This window comes from Podarcis vaucheri (assembly GCF_965113315.1).
Source record: "Podarcis vaucheri genome assembly, chromosome: 7".
Taxonomy (NCBI): Eukaryota; Metazoa; Chordata; class Lepidosauria; order Squamata; family Lacertidae; genus Podarcis; species Podarcis vaucheri.
Window position 1 is genome coordinate 51,551,986 of NC_138765.1, and position 18,217 is coordinate 51,570,202.

The 18,217-nt window shown below is 47.6% G+C and overlaps 1 protein-coding gene across 16 annotated transcripts in view; it reads left to right on the top strand.

The window, feature by feature from the left end:
- Positions 1 to 18,217, top strand: part of ZFHX3 (zinc finger homeobox 3) — a 262,705-nt gene that overhangs the window by 233,516 nt on the left and 10,972 nt on the right. For all 16 annotated transcript variants that reach the window (XM_082229254.1, XM_082229255.1, XM_082229258.1 and 13 more), the window contains 3 exons: positions 117 to 317; positions 7,533 to 7,635; positions 8,586 to 14,093. In XM_082229254.1, the coding sequence (XP_082085380.1) occupies positions 117 to 317; positions 7,533 to 7,635; positions 8,586 to 14,093 (5,812 nt within the window). The remainder of the gene's footprint in view (positions 1 to 116; positions 318 to 7,532; positions 7,636 to 8,585; positions 14,094 to 18,217) is intronic.

Here is an 18,217-nt window from a genome sequence, read left to right on the forward strand (position 1 = left end):
AAATGGGCAGTGTGTTTCAAAGGGTATTAAAAAGGTGGAGGAAGACACCTGTCCTGCAGCCTGACCTTATCAAGGCTTTATTCTGCCAAAGCTTGTGATGTCTTCTTGTCCTCCAGGTATATCAGTGCCCATATTGCAAGTACAGTAACACCGATGTCAACCGGTTGAGGGTCCATGCCATGACTCAGCACTCGGTCCAGCCAATGCTTCGGTGCCCTCTCTGCCAGGACATGCTCAGCAACAAGATCCACCTGCAGCTGCACCTCACTCACCTCCACAGCGTCTCCCCGGACTGTGTGGAGAAGCTCATTTTGACGGTGAGTCCCTATGGGCAGCCTGGGTGGGCAGCCTGCACCTCTCAGCCAAAGAAAGGGAGGGCAAGGGGCAAGGAGGAAATAAAGTCCCCTGCGAGCAATTGGTTTTGACTTCTTGGAAAACCAACCCATCCCACCCTGGCAGTCTCCTGGGGAGGTGGGAGAATGAAGAGTGGTGGTGGCAGAAAAAGCGGGTGACCCCACCCACTGATGGACGTGACAGATTACCCCCAATAAAATGTGGCCCTCAATGGGGAAAATGTTCCCCACCCCCAGAAGGCCTATCTTGCCTGCATTATTTCTTCCCTTCCTCCTCCTGATCCTGCTCCTCCTCTTCAGTGAATTGCCCAAATTCAACACACCTGCCAGTAGGGAAGCAGATACCAGGCACTGTTGAAATGCCACCTCTTGAGTAGTGACCTGGGCCAGCAATACAAAAGTAGGAATTGGGCCTTCCTTTAGCACAGTGTGCTACAAGTAGGGTGCAGCAGGGAGACAAGGCTGAAGCTTATTGTGACATCACCGGCCAGGGGAACACATTTTCTTACATGCAGAAGGTATCCCAGGTTCAAACCCTGGGAATATTCCTTGCCTGAAACCCTGGAGTGTTGTTGCTGCTACTTCATATAGACAATACTGAACTCAGTGGACCAATGGTGTGACTTGGTATAAGGCAGCTTTCTAAGCTCCTCAGGCAAGTGAGCTGGTCCCACAGGACTGAGGCCAGAAGAACTGCTTTGATGGATAGGACTGGGGTCCTTTATTGCCAAGCCCACTTTCTGACACTGACCACCCAGGTGCCTCTGGAACCTCCAAGAAGGGCATGGAGCTTTTCTCCGGATCTGGTATTCAGAGGTAGACTGCATCTGAACATAGGGATTCCATTCTGCTGACATGCCTAATAGAAGATGCATCCTCCACGCATTTATAACTTTTTAAAACTATCCAAGCTTAGTGTCCACTTGTTACCACATCTTGTGGTAGGAAATTCCACATGCTAATTATGTATTATCTGATGAGGTGCTTTCTTTTGTCTTGTCTAAATGGCCTACACATTTTTTGTTCAAAGTTTTTCTATTGCACAAACTTGCCTCTTCCTGTTAAGTCCCTTTTGCTGATTCTGCTCTGATTGCCCTTTGCCTTGACTTTGCCTTCCCTTTCCTCACCAGTTCTTTCATCTCTATTCAAAATCCAGCAGCAAAGTGCCATATCCAGCACAAGTGTCTTGCCTTTATCTTTAGAGCTCTCCAGGGCTTGACTTCCCTCGTTTGGCTTAAGTCCTTACTGTGCACACACCACTACAGGGAATCCCAAGTAGTACATGTAACTGTCTTTGTGTGTCTTCATCCACTCTGTCCCCAAATTCCTCCATATTCCCTCTTGAAATCCACGTTCTAAACCTGTCCTTTTGCGTTTGTGACCGTTAGGTGCCATGCCCACTGATGGCACTATTATAAACAGTTGAGGGCGACCTTACCTAGGCAGCAGAAGAGCTCTCCTCCCAGTCCCATAAGCTGCTGCTGCTGACCCAGCCTTGGCATGAAAGAGCCTTTTTGCTTCCAGGGTTCTCCCAGAATGTCACTCATGATTGCTTGAAAGCGCATTCTGATCTTTGCCCCAGCTACTTGTCGTCTTGAGTTTTTCCTGACATCAGTCTGCCCAAGAGATTGGCAAGAGGATGCTGCTCCTAGAACGGCAGGGTCCCTTCAGAGCTCTTGTGAGGGCCCCTCTCTGGCCTTTGCACTGGGGCTGGGAGAGGCTTCTGTTAATCTTACTTAATCATGTGCCTTTCAGGAACCTGCCATGTTTAATATGACTGTTGCCATAGCAACGGCTACTTGCTGATACCATGGTGTGCTGTGTATCTGGGTATTCCACAGTGCCCCCCTCTTTCCCTCTCAACAATAGCAGGGGAGTCCTCTCCCCATTTCGTCAGAGGCCTGTTGTGCTGCACTACTGTCTGTGGGGCAAGGGCAATTATGAGAGGGGTGTTGTACACCAGCTGATCAGCGGTTGGGGTGAGGTTGTGAAGACCAAAACTGCTGCTGCAGTTCTGATTGGGGATGGTGTGTTGCCTTCTCTATGCTCAGCACTGACTTATCCCCCAGCTTTTAGTGTTGTGGCTGATTCACTTTTTGTAGGACTGTGTTGATTTGGCGGAATCATCAGAGGGGCTGAAGGCAGTAAAAAAGCTCTTTTTCTTTCTTGCCTTCCATCATTCATCTGTCTTTCCTCCCCAGTTGCATTCTGGTGCTGTTTCTCTCCCTACTTGCATCTTCTCCTCTCCCCATTGTGTGTCTCTCTCTCCCTTCCACTGTCATTCGGTCATCCTCTCTTCTCCCTCATCTCACCCCCCCCCCAGTCTCATTCCCCATCTCGGATGAAGGTAATGAAAATAATCGGCCTTCATTAATTCTGAGCCCTGTGAGATGATAGCCATTTGGAGCCATGTTTGCCAATTAGATGGTCTAAATTAGAAGTGACCTTGGTATAGTGCCATCGCTTTGCCTCTCTGAGCCTAATGAAGCTTTTCTCTCCAGCACACACACTCCTGCCCGCTCTCCCTCTCATTCTTTGTAATGGAAATTGCCTCCTTTGTCTGGCTCTGGAACCTCGTCTTGTACAACTCCCCCCTCCCCCATTGCACGGACAGAGGAGATGTTAATGTGTCTTCTCAGTCAGACTCTTGCTGGAGGTTTCATTTTGGACCAATTAGATTCCAGCCGTTGTAGGGGGCAGGGAGTGCCTGAACTGACAATGGGGTCTGATACAAGAAGATAGTAGAGGAATGGGCTTCATTCCTCTCTTTCTTCATTCCTCTCACTGCCTAGGGTAGTGTCTCTTTTCGGAAAAGGCATAGGGGAACACCTAGGCTGGATACCAGCTGACATTTGGGATCTTGCAATGGTCAGACCCACACTGGTAGCTTAAACTACAGGGCATTGTCAAGTAGAAGGGACAGGTGGACATGCCACAATGCTGCAATCTGTAGTGCAAAAGTGGGCCACGGGCAGAAATTAAGGCTCTTGCATGCCATTTGGAAGCAACAAGGAAGGGGCTGCACACTGGTTTGCTTTCCACCAGCTTGGCTCCTTCCAGGCATGAATCCCTTGATACCATTGGTGAACAAAATAAGGTTAAGCCAGCTTTGGTCACCTCTTCTGAGCAGAACTGGTGTTCCTTGTTAAAAGGATCTGTAGCTCTCCACTCATGACTACTGCTTGCTGAGAAGCATGTCCTTGAGGGAGCTGAAATGACACCTGGGGTGTTGCTCAAGTCACTTCTTAACAGGGCCCTTTGGTCCTTGGAGCATCCCTCCCCATCTCAGCCTCCTGCCTTTAAATGCTTGGGGGGTGGGCAGTATGCCACTAGAGAAAGGGAATGAGTTAAGCACACCTAAGGTGGGAAGGAAGGAAGAACTGGTTGGCTTGCAGCAGCAGATTGAAATGCAGAGGAGCACGTGAGGTTGATGATTATATTTCAGGGAGAGTTAATTGACGGAAGGTGAAGGCAGACAAAGAATCGCTGCTTACTGCCTTCTTGAATCCCAATCAGGAATTATGATTAAAGACGCGGCAAGACAACAGACGCTTGATGAATTGGTGTCTCTCTCTCTCTCTTTCTCTCTCCCTCTCTCTCTCCCCCTCCTCTCTTTTTGGTTTTGCCGTCATTCACACTTGATTGACTTCAACCTTTCAAGTGCAAAAGCCTCTCTTTCCATTATTATTCGTAGCCATCTCAGTTTTTCTAATTAAAGTGTATGAAAACAATTACTGATCCATCGTACTGAGTCTGGTAGTGGGGGTGGCTACCGTCCTAGTTTTGTGGGGAAAGACCATGATTTGCTGTAATAATGTGCAACTTAGGTTAGATAACATTATTCTTTTTCTACTCCGCTGGGCCTTTCCCCCACACTTTCTTTTGAATTATTTTCATAATTTCTGTAGAGGAAGAGAAAGTGCCTGTCCTGTTGATAGTGCTAAGAGTGGCACTTGTTGTTCCTTCCTGCTGTCTTTCCTCTTCCCACTTCCTTCATCTCTCAAATCCTACCCTCGGGGCTACTCTGAGCCCCATCTCTCCATAGGGGATGGTACAGCCTTGAAAATGGACAGGAATGCTGGAGGGGACTTGTTGTCCCTCCTGGTTCATCTCCCTCCAGAGACAGGATTTGTTCATTCCTGTATGGCCTCTACATGGTGTGTAGCCAGGATCCCTGGAAAAAGCCCTCTGTGCAGCTTCCCAGGTCCACTGACTCCAGGCCTCCTCCTTCTCACTGGGCATTTACTTATGTGAATTTGCCATGGGTATAACTAGTCAGTGGATACTAGTAGTGCCCTTCAGTGGTTGTCAAAGCCAAATAGGCAGAACAGTTACAATAGGAATATACAGAAACCAGTTTGAGGGAGAGCATATTGGCCTTTAGGGCAATTGTACTTGAGACAAAAACAAACACTGAAGACAAGGATTAGAGCTTTCTCCTTTCTACAAATGAATGAAAAGTGGGGTGTCTCTATGTAACCTATGTAGCCCAAGTCAGAGCCCTGAGGCATCAGCCAGTCTTTGTAAAGCAGAGTACTTGCTTTTTCACAAAAAGAAGGGAAAGTCTTCCACTGGATCAGCTTTGTGTCCATCTTTTATTTTGTGCTCAAGCAAACAAGGAGTTTCTTGTTCCCAATAGTTTTCATACTCATTTTTCCAAATTGTGTGTGTTTGGAGCAGGAGGGAGTGTGTTTCATAAAGTAAGACAAGAATGGACTTTTGCATTCAGGTCAAAGATGAAAAATGTTGGGATGATAGAAAAAAAAAGACATTTTACAGATGAGGAAAAACAAAGCTGATGTATGAAATGATTTAATAGAAGGTCAAAAGATGAAAAGAGACAATATGTATGTTTCTACTTTGAAAACAAATACATATTGTCTGTTTTTAAATTGTCTTTATACCTTATATTAAATCATTTCATACATCAGCTTTGTTTCTGCTCACTTGTAAGGGTTCAGGACACCGGCCATCTTCCCATAATTCTTTTTCCAGCTAGTTGCCTGTAGTTTTCATACTCATTTTCATACTCATTGAAGCACCCTCGGGAGTAGGCAGCAGCCACCCCTTGTTCATTGCCACCCTTTAGTTTGCTGCTGCCTCTCAACCACCACCATGGACAGACATACAGACACATCCCGCTCATGAATTCATTTAATGCTTTTTTAAAAAGTCATCAAAGAAGGAAACATTGTCACATCGTGAGGCTGTGAATTCCTTCAACTCAGTAGGTGTTCTTTGAAGAAATACTTCATTGGTGTCAGTTTTGGACCTATAGCCAATCAACTTGAGAGTATGACCCAGATTTCTAGAATTTTTTTGGCGTGTGGGGGAGGTTCCCCACCCTATCATTCATTACCCCTATCGTGCCACTTGTGATTAGTCATCTTCCCCCCAAAAAACTAAAAAGTTGAACGTTTTAGCAGCCTTTCCTTAAAGAGACTCAGCTTCTCCGAGCCATGATATTATTATGTATTTTATTTTATAATTGATATCCTGTAAGAAAGGCGAGATATAAATATACTGAATAGTCATCGTCATCATCATCATCATCATCTATTGGAGTCAGCCTACAATATTAATCTGAGCCAGGTGCTTTGATTGTACTGGTTTAAAAAAAACACCTTTAAGCAAGTCTACAAAGACATATAATTTAATTATGTTCATTTGTTTTGTTTTGTTTTTAAAAGCTCTAAGGTTTTACCTATATTTTATTAGCCAAGGAGTGTGGTGGAGTCTCCTTCTTTGGAGGTCTTTAAGCAGAGGCTTGACAACCATATGTCAGGAGTGCTCTGATGGTATTTCCTGCTTGGCAGGGGGTTGGACTCGATGGCCCTTGTGGTCTCTTCCAACTCTATGATTCTATGATTAATTTTGTTATCTTCTACTTTTAAAGTTGGTTTAATTGCTATTTTTATTGACTTCGTTACATGCTTCTGTAAACCACTTGGAGATTGTTTTTTATTAAGCAGTATAAAAATTTTGCTAAATGAAATAAATACTAAATGTCATTGGACAGGGGAGAACTTTACATAGCGATCTATGGTTGCAGCATAGATTTATTTAATGGCATAATGGTGCCTATTATTTTATTTTCCAAGCCCATATATAATGATTTCTAACTCTGGATCTGCTTATTCCCATCACTGCTGCTGCCTACAGAACTCTTGTTTGAGTGAGCAAAATGGCTGCTGTCCATTCTGGTAACATTTGCTTTTGAGTGCCGTCTTGTATGTGTGCCACAGATGCTGCCGGCTCAGGCCCAGCAAAGGCACTGCTGTTCCCCAAACAACCGGAGATGGCTGCTGCTAGAAATTGGCACAGCTTCCTTTCTACAGAAGTGCATCATCAGAAGGCAACCATTGTGGCCATCCCAGCTATGATCTCAACTTCATCATCAGCATGCGACAGCCAATATTTTCAAGAGTACATGATGATCTTTGCTTGCCTGTGTAGGGACCTACATTTGCTCCTAACGTAGACCCTTTTTTATTATCATTTATGGGTGCCTATTCAGTTCATTGTATTCTTTTCAGCCATAACAAATGTGGATGGCTGTGTGTTTTCCTCAACGTTGACCTTCTGGCCTTTGCTATCAAGAGATCTTGCTTGTTCTTTGAGCCCAAGTGAAGAGGAGGGCTGTGCTGTTGCTGCTTTTTCTGTTGATGTGCAGAAAGGGAGGCTGAAGCTTCTTCTTTGCCTGCCAAAGACAATCTGCTGTCCCTTCCATTTATCTTTCTCCTGCCTCCCTTGACACATCTCTCTTTCCTTTTTCTAGCTCCTCCTTTTTTTGTATTAAGCCATTTTGAAAATAGTGCTACTACAGCCCTTCCTGGTTCAAAACTGCAGTGAGGTTTCCAATATGTGGTTTAATTAAGAGCTTCCTTACTTTTTCAGCCACTTAAGATGGGCCTTTCAACATACCTACCTAATCAGTTGCGTAAGAACTTTCACAGCTATGACAAAACATTATCAATGATCAAAGACTGAGCTGAGCATAAAGGAAAATATTAATAATACTATTCTTTGAAAATGTGCCCCTAATTATGTCCAAAATGTAACAGTGGGAACGTTTTGGGCTGATTTAAACACCAGTCTGTGTAGGGGCTCAACACTGACAACATATTAAAAGTTTTAAAGACATTTTTGCCTCTCTGCTTCTCTTTTGGGTATCTACAGGTGACAACCCCAGAGGTTATGATGCCTAGCAGTATGTTTCTTCCAGCTGCAACACCAGATCGAGATGGGAACACCAGCACGGATGAGTCAGCCAAGCAGCCTGGTCAGTACCGACTTTAATTGCTCAGTTGGAGGCACTTTTTCCTCAGGGCTTTCAGATGCTCCAGAGTCTAGAAGTGACTCTTGGCATGTTTGAGCTCTTCTGCATTCTGCACCTTCTTTTTGGGACTCTGAGTGGGTGATGATACTTAGCCTGTTTGGCAGCAGAGGCGAGTCTTTCTGTGGTCTACAGGCCCAAATTGAGTTTCTGGTGCTTGAGCCAAAGGCAGGCGGAACTCTGTGAGTCTGGTGCATGACCAAGGGTGTATCAGTGCCATATTTAGGGGGTCAGGTGGTTCCCCTGCACAGGGCATCAAGCCTAGGGGGTGCAAAATCGAGGTTCCATTTGGGAGCACCAAATTTTGGCCTTGTACAGAACACCATATTATGAAAGTTTAGCGAAGGTCGCCTCTGGGTGTATGTTGGGAGGGGAGCTTTTAGTGCATTCAGATCTCCATCATCTAACCGGGAACATATTTGTGTTTTCCCACACACAATGAAAAATGACCTGGAATGCCCTTCTTGCTCTCCTTCTCCCTCATGCCCCTTTCCAGCAGTCTTAATTGCAGCATGGTTGACATATTACTAGGTGTTACATTCTGCCAGTTTGGTGCCATGCATTATAAAACGCTGTTGAATAAGCACCACACATTCATAGTGTGTGCATAAAGGCAGCAGAAGTAGGTGAGGCCTGAGCTTTGAGTGGGAAGAGAGAGGTTTGTGTGAAGGCAGAGCCAAGACAGAGGATAGCATGAAGGAGAGCATCTTGTTCTTCTGGTGAGAAAAGGAGAAGGTTGGGGTGCTCACCCTTGATCCATTTGAGAAGAGTCTGGTGAGAGGTCCCAACATGTCCAGATGAATAGCATATAGCTGTTGAATCCTTAAATAGCCCAGAGGATGTGTCTATGGCTGACAAGGGCTCTCATGGTCTCCTCTTTGTTTCTTTCTCCACAGAGACTTCAGAGGACTTAGGCAAAGGCCTGCTACTGCCTTCTGAGAACACAGGGGAGCGTGGGGCAGAACCAAAGCCTGCTCCGCCTGACCAGGCCTCTGCCAGGGATGATGCTGGATTTCTGTGCTGGAAGAAGGGCTGCAGCCAGGTGTTCAAAAGCTCCACTGCCCTGCAAGCGCATTTCAATGAGGTCCACACTAAGCGGCCCCAGTTGCCTGTCTCTGACCGTCACGTTTACAAATACCGCTGCAACCAATGCAGCCTGGCCTTCAAAACAATCGAGAAGCTCCAGCTGCACTCCCAGTACCATGTCATCCGGGCAGCTACTATGTGTTGCCTTTGCCAACGCAGCTTCCGCACTTTTCAAGCCCTCAAGAAGCACCTGGAGACAAGTCACCTGGAACTGAGTGAAGCTGACATCCAGCAACTGTACGGTGGGCTTCTGGTCAACGGGGACCTCCTGGCCATGGGTGACCCTTCTCTGGCTGAAGACCACACTGTCATAGTAGAGGAAGACAAAGAGGAGGAGAGTGACCTAGAGGACAAGCAAAGTCCCACAGGAAGTGACTCTGGGTCTGTACAGGAAGACTCTGGCTCAGAACCAAAACGAGCTCTCCCCTTCCGAAAGGGCCCAAACTTCACCATGGAGAAGTTCCTGGACCCATCCCGCCCATACAAGTGCACAGTTTGCAAAGAATCCTTCACACAGAAAAACATCCTTTTGGTCCACTACAATTCAGTCTCTCACCTGCACAAGCTGAAACGAGCCCTCCAAGAGTCCACCTCTAGCCAGCCGGAGCCCACCAGCAGCCCCGACAACAAGCCCTTCAAGTGCAGCACTTGCAGCGTGGCCTATAGCCAGAGCTCCACCTTAGAGATCCACATGCGGTCTGTCCTACATCAGACCAAGGCACGAGCTGCCAAACTGGAGGCTGCAGGGGGTAGCAGTGGCAGCAGCAACAGCAATGGAGCTGCTGGTGGCAGTGGTGGCAGTAGCAGCAGCGTCTCTCTGGGCTCTTCCACACCCAGCCCCATCAGCACAACCACCACCACCTCCTTTGCCATGACAAACACAAGCACTGCCAGCACAGCTCCCGTCTCTAGTCTGCTCAGCCAGGTCTCTTGCGAGAGCACTGGGATCCCTTCTCTCAGCAACCCCATCAGTACCAGCTCCACCCTGGCAGCTGCTGCAAGCCCCTCTGAGCCCAAAGAGGTGAACCGTAAGAAACTGGCTGACATGATTGCTTCACGGCAGCAGCAACAGCAACAGCAGCAGCAGCATCAAGCGCACACCTTGGCGCAGGCACAGGCGCAAGTACAGGCGCAGCTCCAGCAAGAGCTCCAGCAACAAGCTGCTCTCATCCAGTCACAGCTCTTCAACCCTGCTCTTCTGCCCCACTTTCCAATGACCACAGAGACCCTCCTCCAGCTCCAGCAGCAGCAGCACCTTCTCTTCCCCTTCTACATTCCCAGTGCCGAGTTCCAGCTGAACCCCGAAGTGAGTTTGCCTGTCACCAGCGGCACACTGACATTGACTGGGACCGGACCTAGCCTTCTGGACGACTTGAAGGTGCAGCTCCCCCAGCCAGGCCACCCACCACTCCTGCAGCAGCCGCCACAGCAGCAGCTGCCTCAAGGTCAGCTGTCACAGCCGCCTCATTGTGTTCTCCTCCAGCAGAGCCAACACTCAGAGAAGAAGAGCAAGGCTTTTGGGAAGGAGAAGGAAGTCCAAAGGGAACAGGAGAGCTTTGAAAAGGGGGATGGCACCTCCATCTCTAAAGAGCACCTGCCTGACACCCTGAAGTCCAAAGACAAGCCAGAGTCAGCAGGGACAGGATCGGGCCCTGCAGAACCTTCTATGTTTCCTCCTCGTATCGCATCAGATGCACGTGGGAATGCCACAAAAGCCTTGCTGGAAAACTTTGGTTTTGAGTTGGTCATTCAATACAATGAGAACAAGCAGAAGGTGCAGAAGAAGGCTGGGAAGACAGAGCAGGGTGACAACTTGGAAAAGTTGGAATGTGAGTCATGTGGGAAATTCTTCTCCAACGTCCTCATCCTGAAGAGCCACCAAGAACATGTCCACCAGCATTACTTCCCCTTCAAGCAGCTGGAAAAGTTTGCCAAGCAGTACCGTGAACACTACGACAAGCTGTACCCACTGCGGCCTCAAACTCCAGAGCCGCCCCCTCCCCCGCCGCCCCCGCCCCCTCCACCTCTTCCTCCTCCTCTGCCTGCTCCACCTCCACAGCAGCCTTCTACACCTACCATTCCTGCTTCGGCTCCATCCATTACATCTCCCACCATTACACCAGCCCAGCCATCGCTGCCCCTCACTCAACTTTCCATGCCTATGGAGCTGCCCATCTTCTCTCCCCTGATGATGCAGACCATGCCTTTGCAAACCTTGCCTGCCCAGTTGCCGCCGCAGCTTGGCCCCGTGGATGCTTTGCCTGCAGACCTGGCCCAGCTGTACCAACACCAGCTCAACCCAGGCCTTCTGCAGCAGCAGCAGCAGAACAAGAGGCCACGCACGCGGATCACAGATGACCAACTCCGGGTCTTGAGGCAATATTTTGATATCAACAATTCCCCAAGCGAGGAGCAGATCAAGGAGATGGCAGACAAGTCTGGACTGCCACAGAAGGTGATCAAGCACTGGTTTCGGAACACACTCTTCAAAGAGCGCCAGCGCAACAAGGACTCCCCATACAACTTCAGCAATCCTCCAATTACCAGCCTGGAGGACCTGAAGGTAGATTCTCGACCACCCTCTCCAGAGCCTCAAAAGCATGAGTACTGGGGAAGCAAGAGGTCTTCCAGGACTCGCTTTACTGACTACCAACTCCGAGTGCTGCAGGATTTCTTTGATGCCAATGCTTACCCCAAGGATGATGAATTTGAGCAGCTCTCGAATTTGCTCAACCTTCCAACCCGTGTGATAGTGGTATGGTTTCAGAATGCTCGCCAGAAGGCCAGGAAAAACTATGAGAATCAGGGGGAAGGGAAGGATGGAGAGCGACGGGAGCTGACAAATGACAGGTACATCCGGACAAGCAACTTGAATTACCAGTGCAAGAAGTGCAGCCTTGTCTTCCAGCGCATCTTTGACCTGATCAAACATCAGAAAAAGCTGTGCTACAAGGATGAGGATGAAGACGGGCAGGATGACAGTCAGAATGAGGATTCCATGGATGCAGCAGAGCTGCTGACCCCAACCAGTTCCTCCTGCAGCACCCCAATGCCTTCCCAGGCCTACAGCACCCCCACATCTTCTGCAAACACGGCCTGCTCTTCCTCAGCTTTCCTACCACAGCTCACTGCTGAAGCAGACGATGACTTCTCCATCTATAGTTCTAAAGCAGAAGCTACAGATGAAAAACCAAAGCAACCTGAACCTCCAAGTACGCAGCAAAACCAAACTCCAGAGAAGCAAATGCAACCAAAGCAGGAGGTGCAGCAGCAGCAGGACCCAGGCGAGCCAAAGGCCAGTTCAGCACACCCAAAGGCCTCCCCACCCACCCCACAGCAATCAGTCCAGCCTCCTCCACAGTCTGTGCTGCCACAGTCCAGTCCTAGCCCCTCACAACTCTCTCACCTACACCTCAAGCCCCTTCACACATCCACCCCTCAACAGCTGGCCAACATGCCTCCTCAGCTCATCCCCTACCAATGTGACCAGTGCAAACTGGCATTTCCCTCCTTTGAGCATTGGCAAGAGCATCAGCAGCTCCACTTCTTGAGTGCCCAGAACCAGTTTATCCACCCCCAGTTTCTGGACAGGACTTTGGATATGCCTTTCATGCTCTTTGACCCCAGCAACCCCCTCCTGGCCAGTCAGCTGCTGTCTGGGACGCTCCCCCAGCTGCCCATGAGCTCAGCCACTTCACCCTCCACACCAACATCCACCATGAGCACACTGAAGAGAAAGTTGGAGGAGAAAGCCAGTGCAAGTCCTGGCGAGAATGACAGCAGCACTGGCGGGGAGGAGCCCCAGAGGGACAAGCGTCTCCGAACAACCATCACCCCAGAACAGCTGGAAATTCTCTACCAGAAATACTTACTTGATTCCAACCCTACCAGAAAGATGCTTGACCACATTGCTCATGAGGTAGGCTTGAAAAAACGTGTGGTGCAGGTTTGGTTCCAGAACACTCGGGCCCGGGAGCGGAAGGGGCAGTTCCGGGCAGTGGGGCCTGCCCAGGCCCACAGGCGGTGCCCTTTTTGCCGGGCCCTCTTCAAAGCCAAAACAGCCCTGGAAGCACACATCCGATCGCGGCACTGGCATGAAGCCAAGCGGGCAGGGTACAACTTGACCTTGTCAGCCATGCTTTTAGATTGTGATGGAGGGCTCCAGATGAAGGGAGACCTCTTTGATGGAGCAAGCTTTGCTCACCTGCCACTCACCAGCAGCGATAGCCAGGGCATTCCGCTCTCCCCAGTGAGCAAGTCTCTGGAGCTCTCTCCTCGAACTCTGCTGAGCCCCTCCTCCATTAAAGTAGAAGGGATAGAGGACTTTGAGAGCCCCTCTATGTCCTCTGTCAATCTGAGCTTTGACCACACCAAGCTGGACAACGATGACTGCTCCTCTGTCAACACAGCCATCACAGACACCACCACGGGGGATGAAGGCAATGCAGACAATGACAGTGCCACGGGGATCACCACTGAAGCCAAATGCACCTCGGGGTCAGGTGAGGGCCTGACCAAGGCTGCCATGATAGCAATGTCAGAGTATGAAGACAGACTGTCTTCTGGCCTTGTCAGCCCAGCTCCCAGTTACTACAGCAAAGAGTATGACAATGAAGGTACTGTGGACTACAGTGAGACCTCCAGCCTGGCAGACCCTTGCTCACCCAGCCCTGGCACAAGTGGCTCAGCGGGCAAGTCTGGGGATAGCGGGGATCGGCCAGGACAGAAGCGCTTCCGGACACAAATGACGAACCTCCAGCTGAAGGTCCTAAAGTCCTGCTTTAATGACTACAGGACTCCAACCATGCTGGAATGTGAGGTCCTGGGCAACGATATTGGGCTGCCAAAGAGAGTTGTTCAGGTCTGGTTCCAGAATGCTCGGGCCAAGGAGAAGAAGGCCAAGCTCAGTATGGCCAAGCATTTTGGCATTAACCAAGCAAGTTACGAGGGACCCAAAACAGAGTGCACTTTGTGTGGTGTCAAGTACAGTGCCCGCTTGTCTGTACGTGACCATATCTTCTCTCAGCAGCACATTTCCAAAGTGAAGGACACCATCGGAAGCCAGCTGGACAAAGAGAAGGAGTACTTTGACCCAGCGACTGTCCGTCAGTTGATGGCGCAGCAGGAGCTGGACCGGATCAAGAAGGCCAATGAAGTTCTCGGCCTGGCTGCTCAGCAGCAAGGCATGTTTGACAGCCCCCCTCTGCAGGCTTTGAACCTTCCTGCCACCTACCCAGCAGCACTTCAGGGCATCCCTCCTGTCCTCTTGCCGGGCCTCAACAGCCCATCCTTGCCTGGCTTCACTCCCTCAAACACAGGTGAGTTTCCACTGCATTCCCCCCACCGCTTCTTTGGTACATGTCCTGGGGAGGAGGGATTTTGATGCACTGTGAGCCTCACAGGGTCCCTGGAGGAATTTCTGGGTTGCTACAAGCAAAAATGGCCTTCCTCAGATCCACTTTCTGACTGACCTCGTGCACAAGTGCTCAGCATGCAATGACAAGGTTCTTGTTTCAGGTGGATGGTTCTTGGTTGCTTGAGAACCAGTCACCACTGTTATCAGGGGTCGAGGAAGCAATATAGGCTCATTCCTCCCTCCAAGCCAAGTCCCAAGGCCAATTCTATTTTGTTTTTGTTTTTATTCTTATTCTGCTCTTGGACCCTGCTGGTAGCCCAGAACTCTGACAACATAACGTAAGCATTAACAATAAAGTTTATAGTTAAACCCAACAGCAAGAAATACAATTCACAACACCAATTTGATTAAGTTCAAAATGTCATTTAATCGTCTGGAGGCCGCTCCTCATGCAGCAACTACAGAGAGGACAAAAAGGGCTAGAGCTTCCAGTTAACAGAAAAAAATGGCACACGGCCTTCCTGTGACAACCCTTCATGTCCCTCCTGCAGAGCAAGAACTGGCCTCCAGCAGGTGGCTTCTCAGTCCTTGGCTCCATGCCTTGAGCACCTTGACCCTTGCTCATTTGATGGCTTTCATGCAGGCATTTCCAAGGCCCCTGTTTGGCCTCTCCTGTTTAGTGGGTGCTTCTCTTACCACAGTGGAATGTTAATCATCATGATTTCTCACAACCAACTTTTCTGCAACCTGAATTTGTTTGTTCATTTTCTAAACTACTTTACATCACATTTGCTCCCAGTGTGGTTTACAAATAGAATGCCTGAGCGTTAAAAGTATGAAATATAATACAAAATTGAAATCCCAGCACTATCATACAGCAGATGGGCATCATGCAGTTTCAGCTGGTCCATACTGAACCACCCCCAAGGCCTGAATGAAGAAGTTACATCTTCAGCTGGTGCTGATGAACCAGATAGGGCCTCAGGGGGAAGGGGACTCCATAGCCAGGGTGCCACTGCAGAGAAGTCCTACCACGAATCACTGAATCGTGGGCTGCTTAGCAACAGGACTGCCAACAGGGCCTCCCTTGCAGGCTGGTATAAGGACAGATGCTCCTTCTAGCATTGAAGTCTCAATTCATTTAGAGCTTTATAAATTAACTTGGACACCTTGAATTGGGCTTTGTAACCTACAGGTGACTAGCGCAGATCCTTGCAGAACTGATGCTCTGTAGTTGCAATTAATTCTACCACTTAACACTGAAGTGCCACTTTTTGCACTACAGGGGCATTTCAGACTTTCAGGGTCTGCCTGGGACTCTCCCATCAGAAGGCAGACAAAGGGGATTGTTTTTGTGAAAGCACCTCAACGTTGAATTCTCTTCTTGCAAAGCTAGCGTGCCAGAGGGAAGGCTGTGCTGGAATTCAGCTTCCTGGTGTGCTGGACTGCATATAAAGCTGCTTTGTGCACTCAGGCCATTGGTCCCTCTATTCCCCTGCTTTTATCTCTGGCTGCTATGTCAAAAGCAGACATAGAGGCCTTTCCCAGACATATTAGCTGAGATCACCACCAACTTGGATGGCTTTAAAAAGAGAATTAGACACATTAATACAGGAGGAGGATAAAGTTATCAATGAACACTACCCTACCAACCAACCAACCTTCCTGAGGAGCTCTCTTGGGAGTCCCTCAGAATTGCTGGACACACCCACCCACACCCTAAATATGTGTGTGTGTGTGTGTGTGTGTGTGTGTGTGTGTGTGTGTGTTTTATAAATTTTAGCCTTCCCATGCCATAGGCAGGCATGCCACCCAAATTGTATACCATGTCCTTCCAAATTTAAACCTCTGATATATTCCAACAGTATCCAATCTTTTATCCACCATAAACATGATGCCTCAGAGTAGATTTGGAAGTCTGGTAGAACGAAGCCTCCGCTTCCGTTCATAGCAATCATGACTTTGTGTTTTATTCTGGGCTTTCTTCCCTGCCAGATAAACCTTGATATATTTTTCTGCCACTCTTTGAAGCATCTAGGGTTGTTAATTATTGTGATATTTTGAAATAAGAATAGCATTTTAGAAAGGACATTCATTTTAATAGCCAAAATCCTGCCAGTAACGATATTTTCATTCTTTTCCATATTTCCAAATTTCTCTTTATTTCCAAACCCTTACATAGTGTAGTGGTTCTAGGGGTTGCTCGTGCGTAAGCCGGTGCAAACACCTGACTGGGTTGCCTGAGTGAACCTTTTCTGTCCGGACAGCCACTCACCCGTGGCTCTCTCAATCGCTGGCAGAATCCGTCAGTGGGCATTTCTTAAACTTCTTCCAGCAAAGAAGCTCTTTGACGCCTAGTCTCCTCCTACTCTCTCTGCGCGAAAGCCTTCTGCGCAAGGAGGGCATAGGCAGCAGAGGACCCCTACTCTCCCCTCTGGTCCCCGGCAAGGAGTCATGGGACCGCCTCGCCGCTTCCCCCATCTGCCCCCCTTCTCCACTGGTGCTACGCTGATTCTCTTCCCCAGAAGATGGGCTGCCTCTCCCAATCCCGGGACGCTCTCTGGAATCCCTCTGGATCTTGCTCTCTCCCTCCGGCACTGATGGCAGTTTCCTGACACATAGTTATCTTGGTAAATACAGTGGTGCCTCGCAAGACGAAAATAATTAGTTCCGCGAGTCTTTTCGTCTTGCGATGTTTTTGTCTTGCGAAGCACGGTCCGTCGCAACTGCGCCTCTTCAAGCGGCTTTAAAAAAAAAGCACAAGACGTTTTCGTCTTGCAAAGCAAGCCCATAGGGAAATTCGTTTAGCGAAGCAACGCAAAACCGAAAAATCCTTTCGTCTAGCGAGTTTTTCGTCTTGCGAGGCATTCGTCTTGCGGGGCACCACTGTATTATAGTTGCTCGTTGTTAACCAGATCTCCAGTTTTTTTTTTTTTAATTCTCTACTTTTCACCCATACATGATTTCTAGATCGTTTTTTGCTTGGTTGTCCATATTTTTAACCATCGTCTTGGTTTTTCCTTTATTTAATTTGAAACCAGCTAGTTTTCCAAATCTGTCTCTCTCATCTATCACTTCTGGTATGCTCTCACTCAGATGTTGTAAAGTTAATACTAAGTCATCTGCAAATACTTTTAATTTATAGTTTTGCTGTCCTACTTTTATTCCTTGTATTCTATCATTTTTCCTTATATTTTACGCCAAAACTTCTAATATTAATATGAATAACAGTGGAGACAATGAGCAGCCCTGCCTCATCCCTTTGTGTATCTTACATTTTTCTGAAATATTATTATTTACTATAATATTTGCTGTTTAGTCTTTATAGATTGATTTTATACCCTTTAGAAAGGTTTTGCCAAATCCCATCTTTTTCTGTAACTTTGTCATAAATAGCCAGGAGACATTATTGAAAGCCTGCTTTTCATTATGGATTTCTCAGTATTCCAAAACATTTATAATGTTCCTAACATTTTCTTTCATTTGTCTCCCAGGAAGAAAACCCGTCTGGTCTTCATGTATCAAATTTCTTAGAGTCATTTTAAATCTATTTACCAATATCAATGTAAAATGTTTGTAATCATTATTTAATAATTATATCGGTCTATAATCTTTAGGTTCCATTAGGTCTTTACCATATTTTGGTATCAGAGTTATATATGCTTCTTTCCAGGACTATGGTATCCTTCCTGTCTCCGGTACCTTATTCATAATAAGCGTTAGCTCCTCTTGAAATTTATTATATCCTGCCGACAGACCATCTGGCCCTGGGGATTTTCCTGTCTTAATTTGGCTTAGTACCCTTTGCATTTCCATCACTGATATTGGAGTATTTAAAATCTTTGCATTTTCTTCTGATATTTTGTCCAGTTTACATTCTTCCAAATACTTCTCAATCAGTTCTGAGCTTTCTTGTTCTTTCTTATAAAGATCTACATAGAATTTAACAAATTCGTGTCAGCTCTTTTTGATTGGTTGGGGGGGGGCTCCATTTTTTTAGCAGACCATTGATTATCCTTTTTTCTTTTTCTTTCTTCAGTTGCCAAGCTAATAACTTTCCTGGTTTATTTGCCAATTAAAATCTTT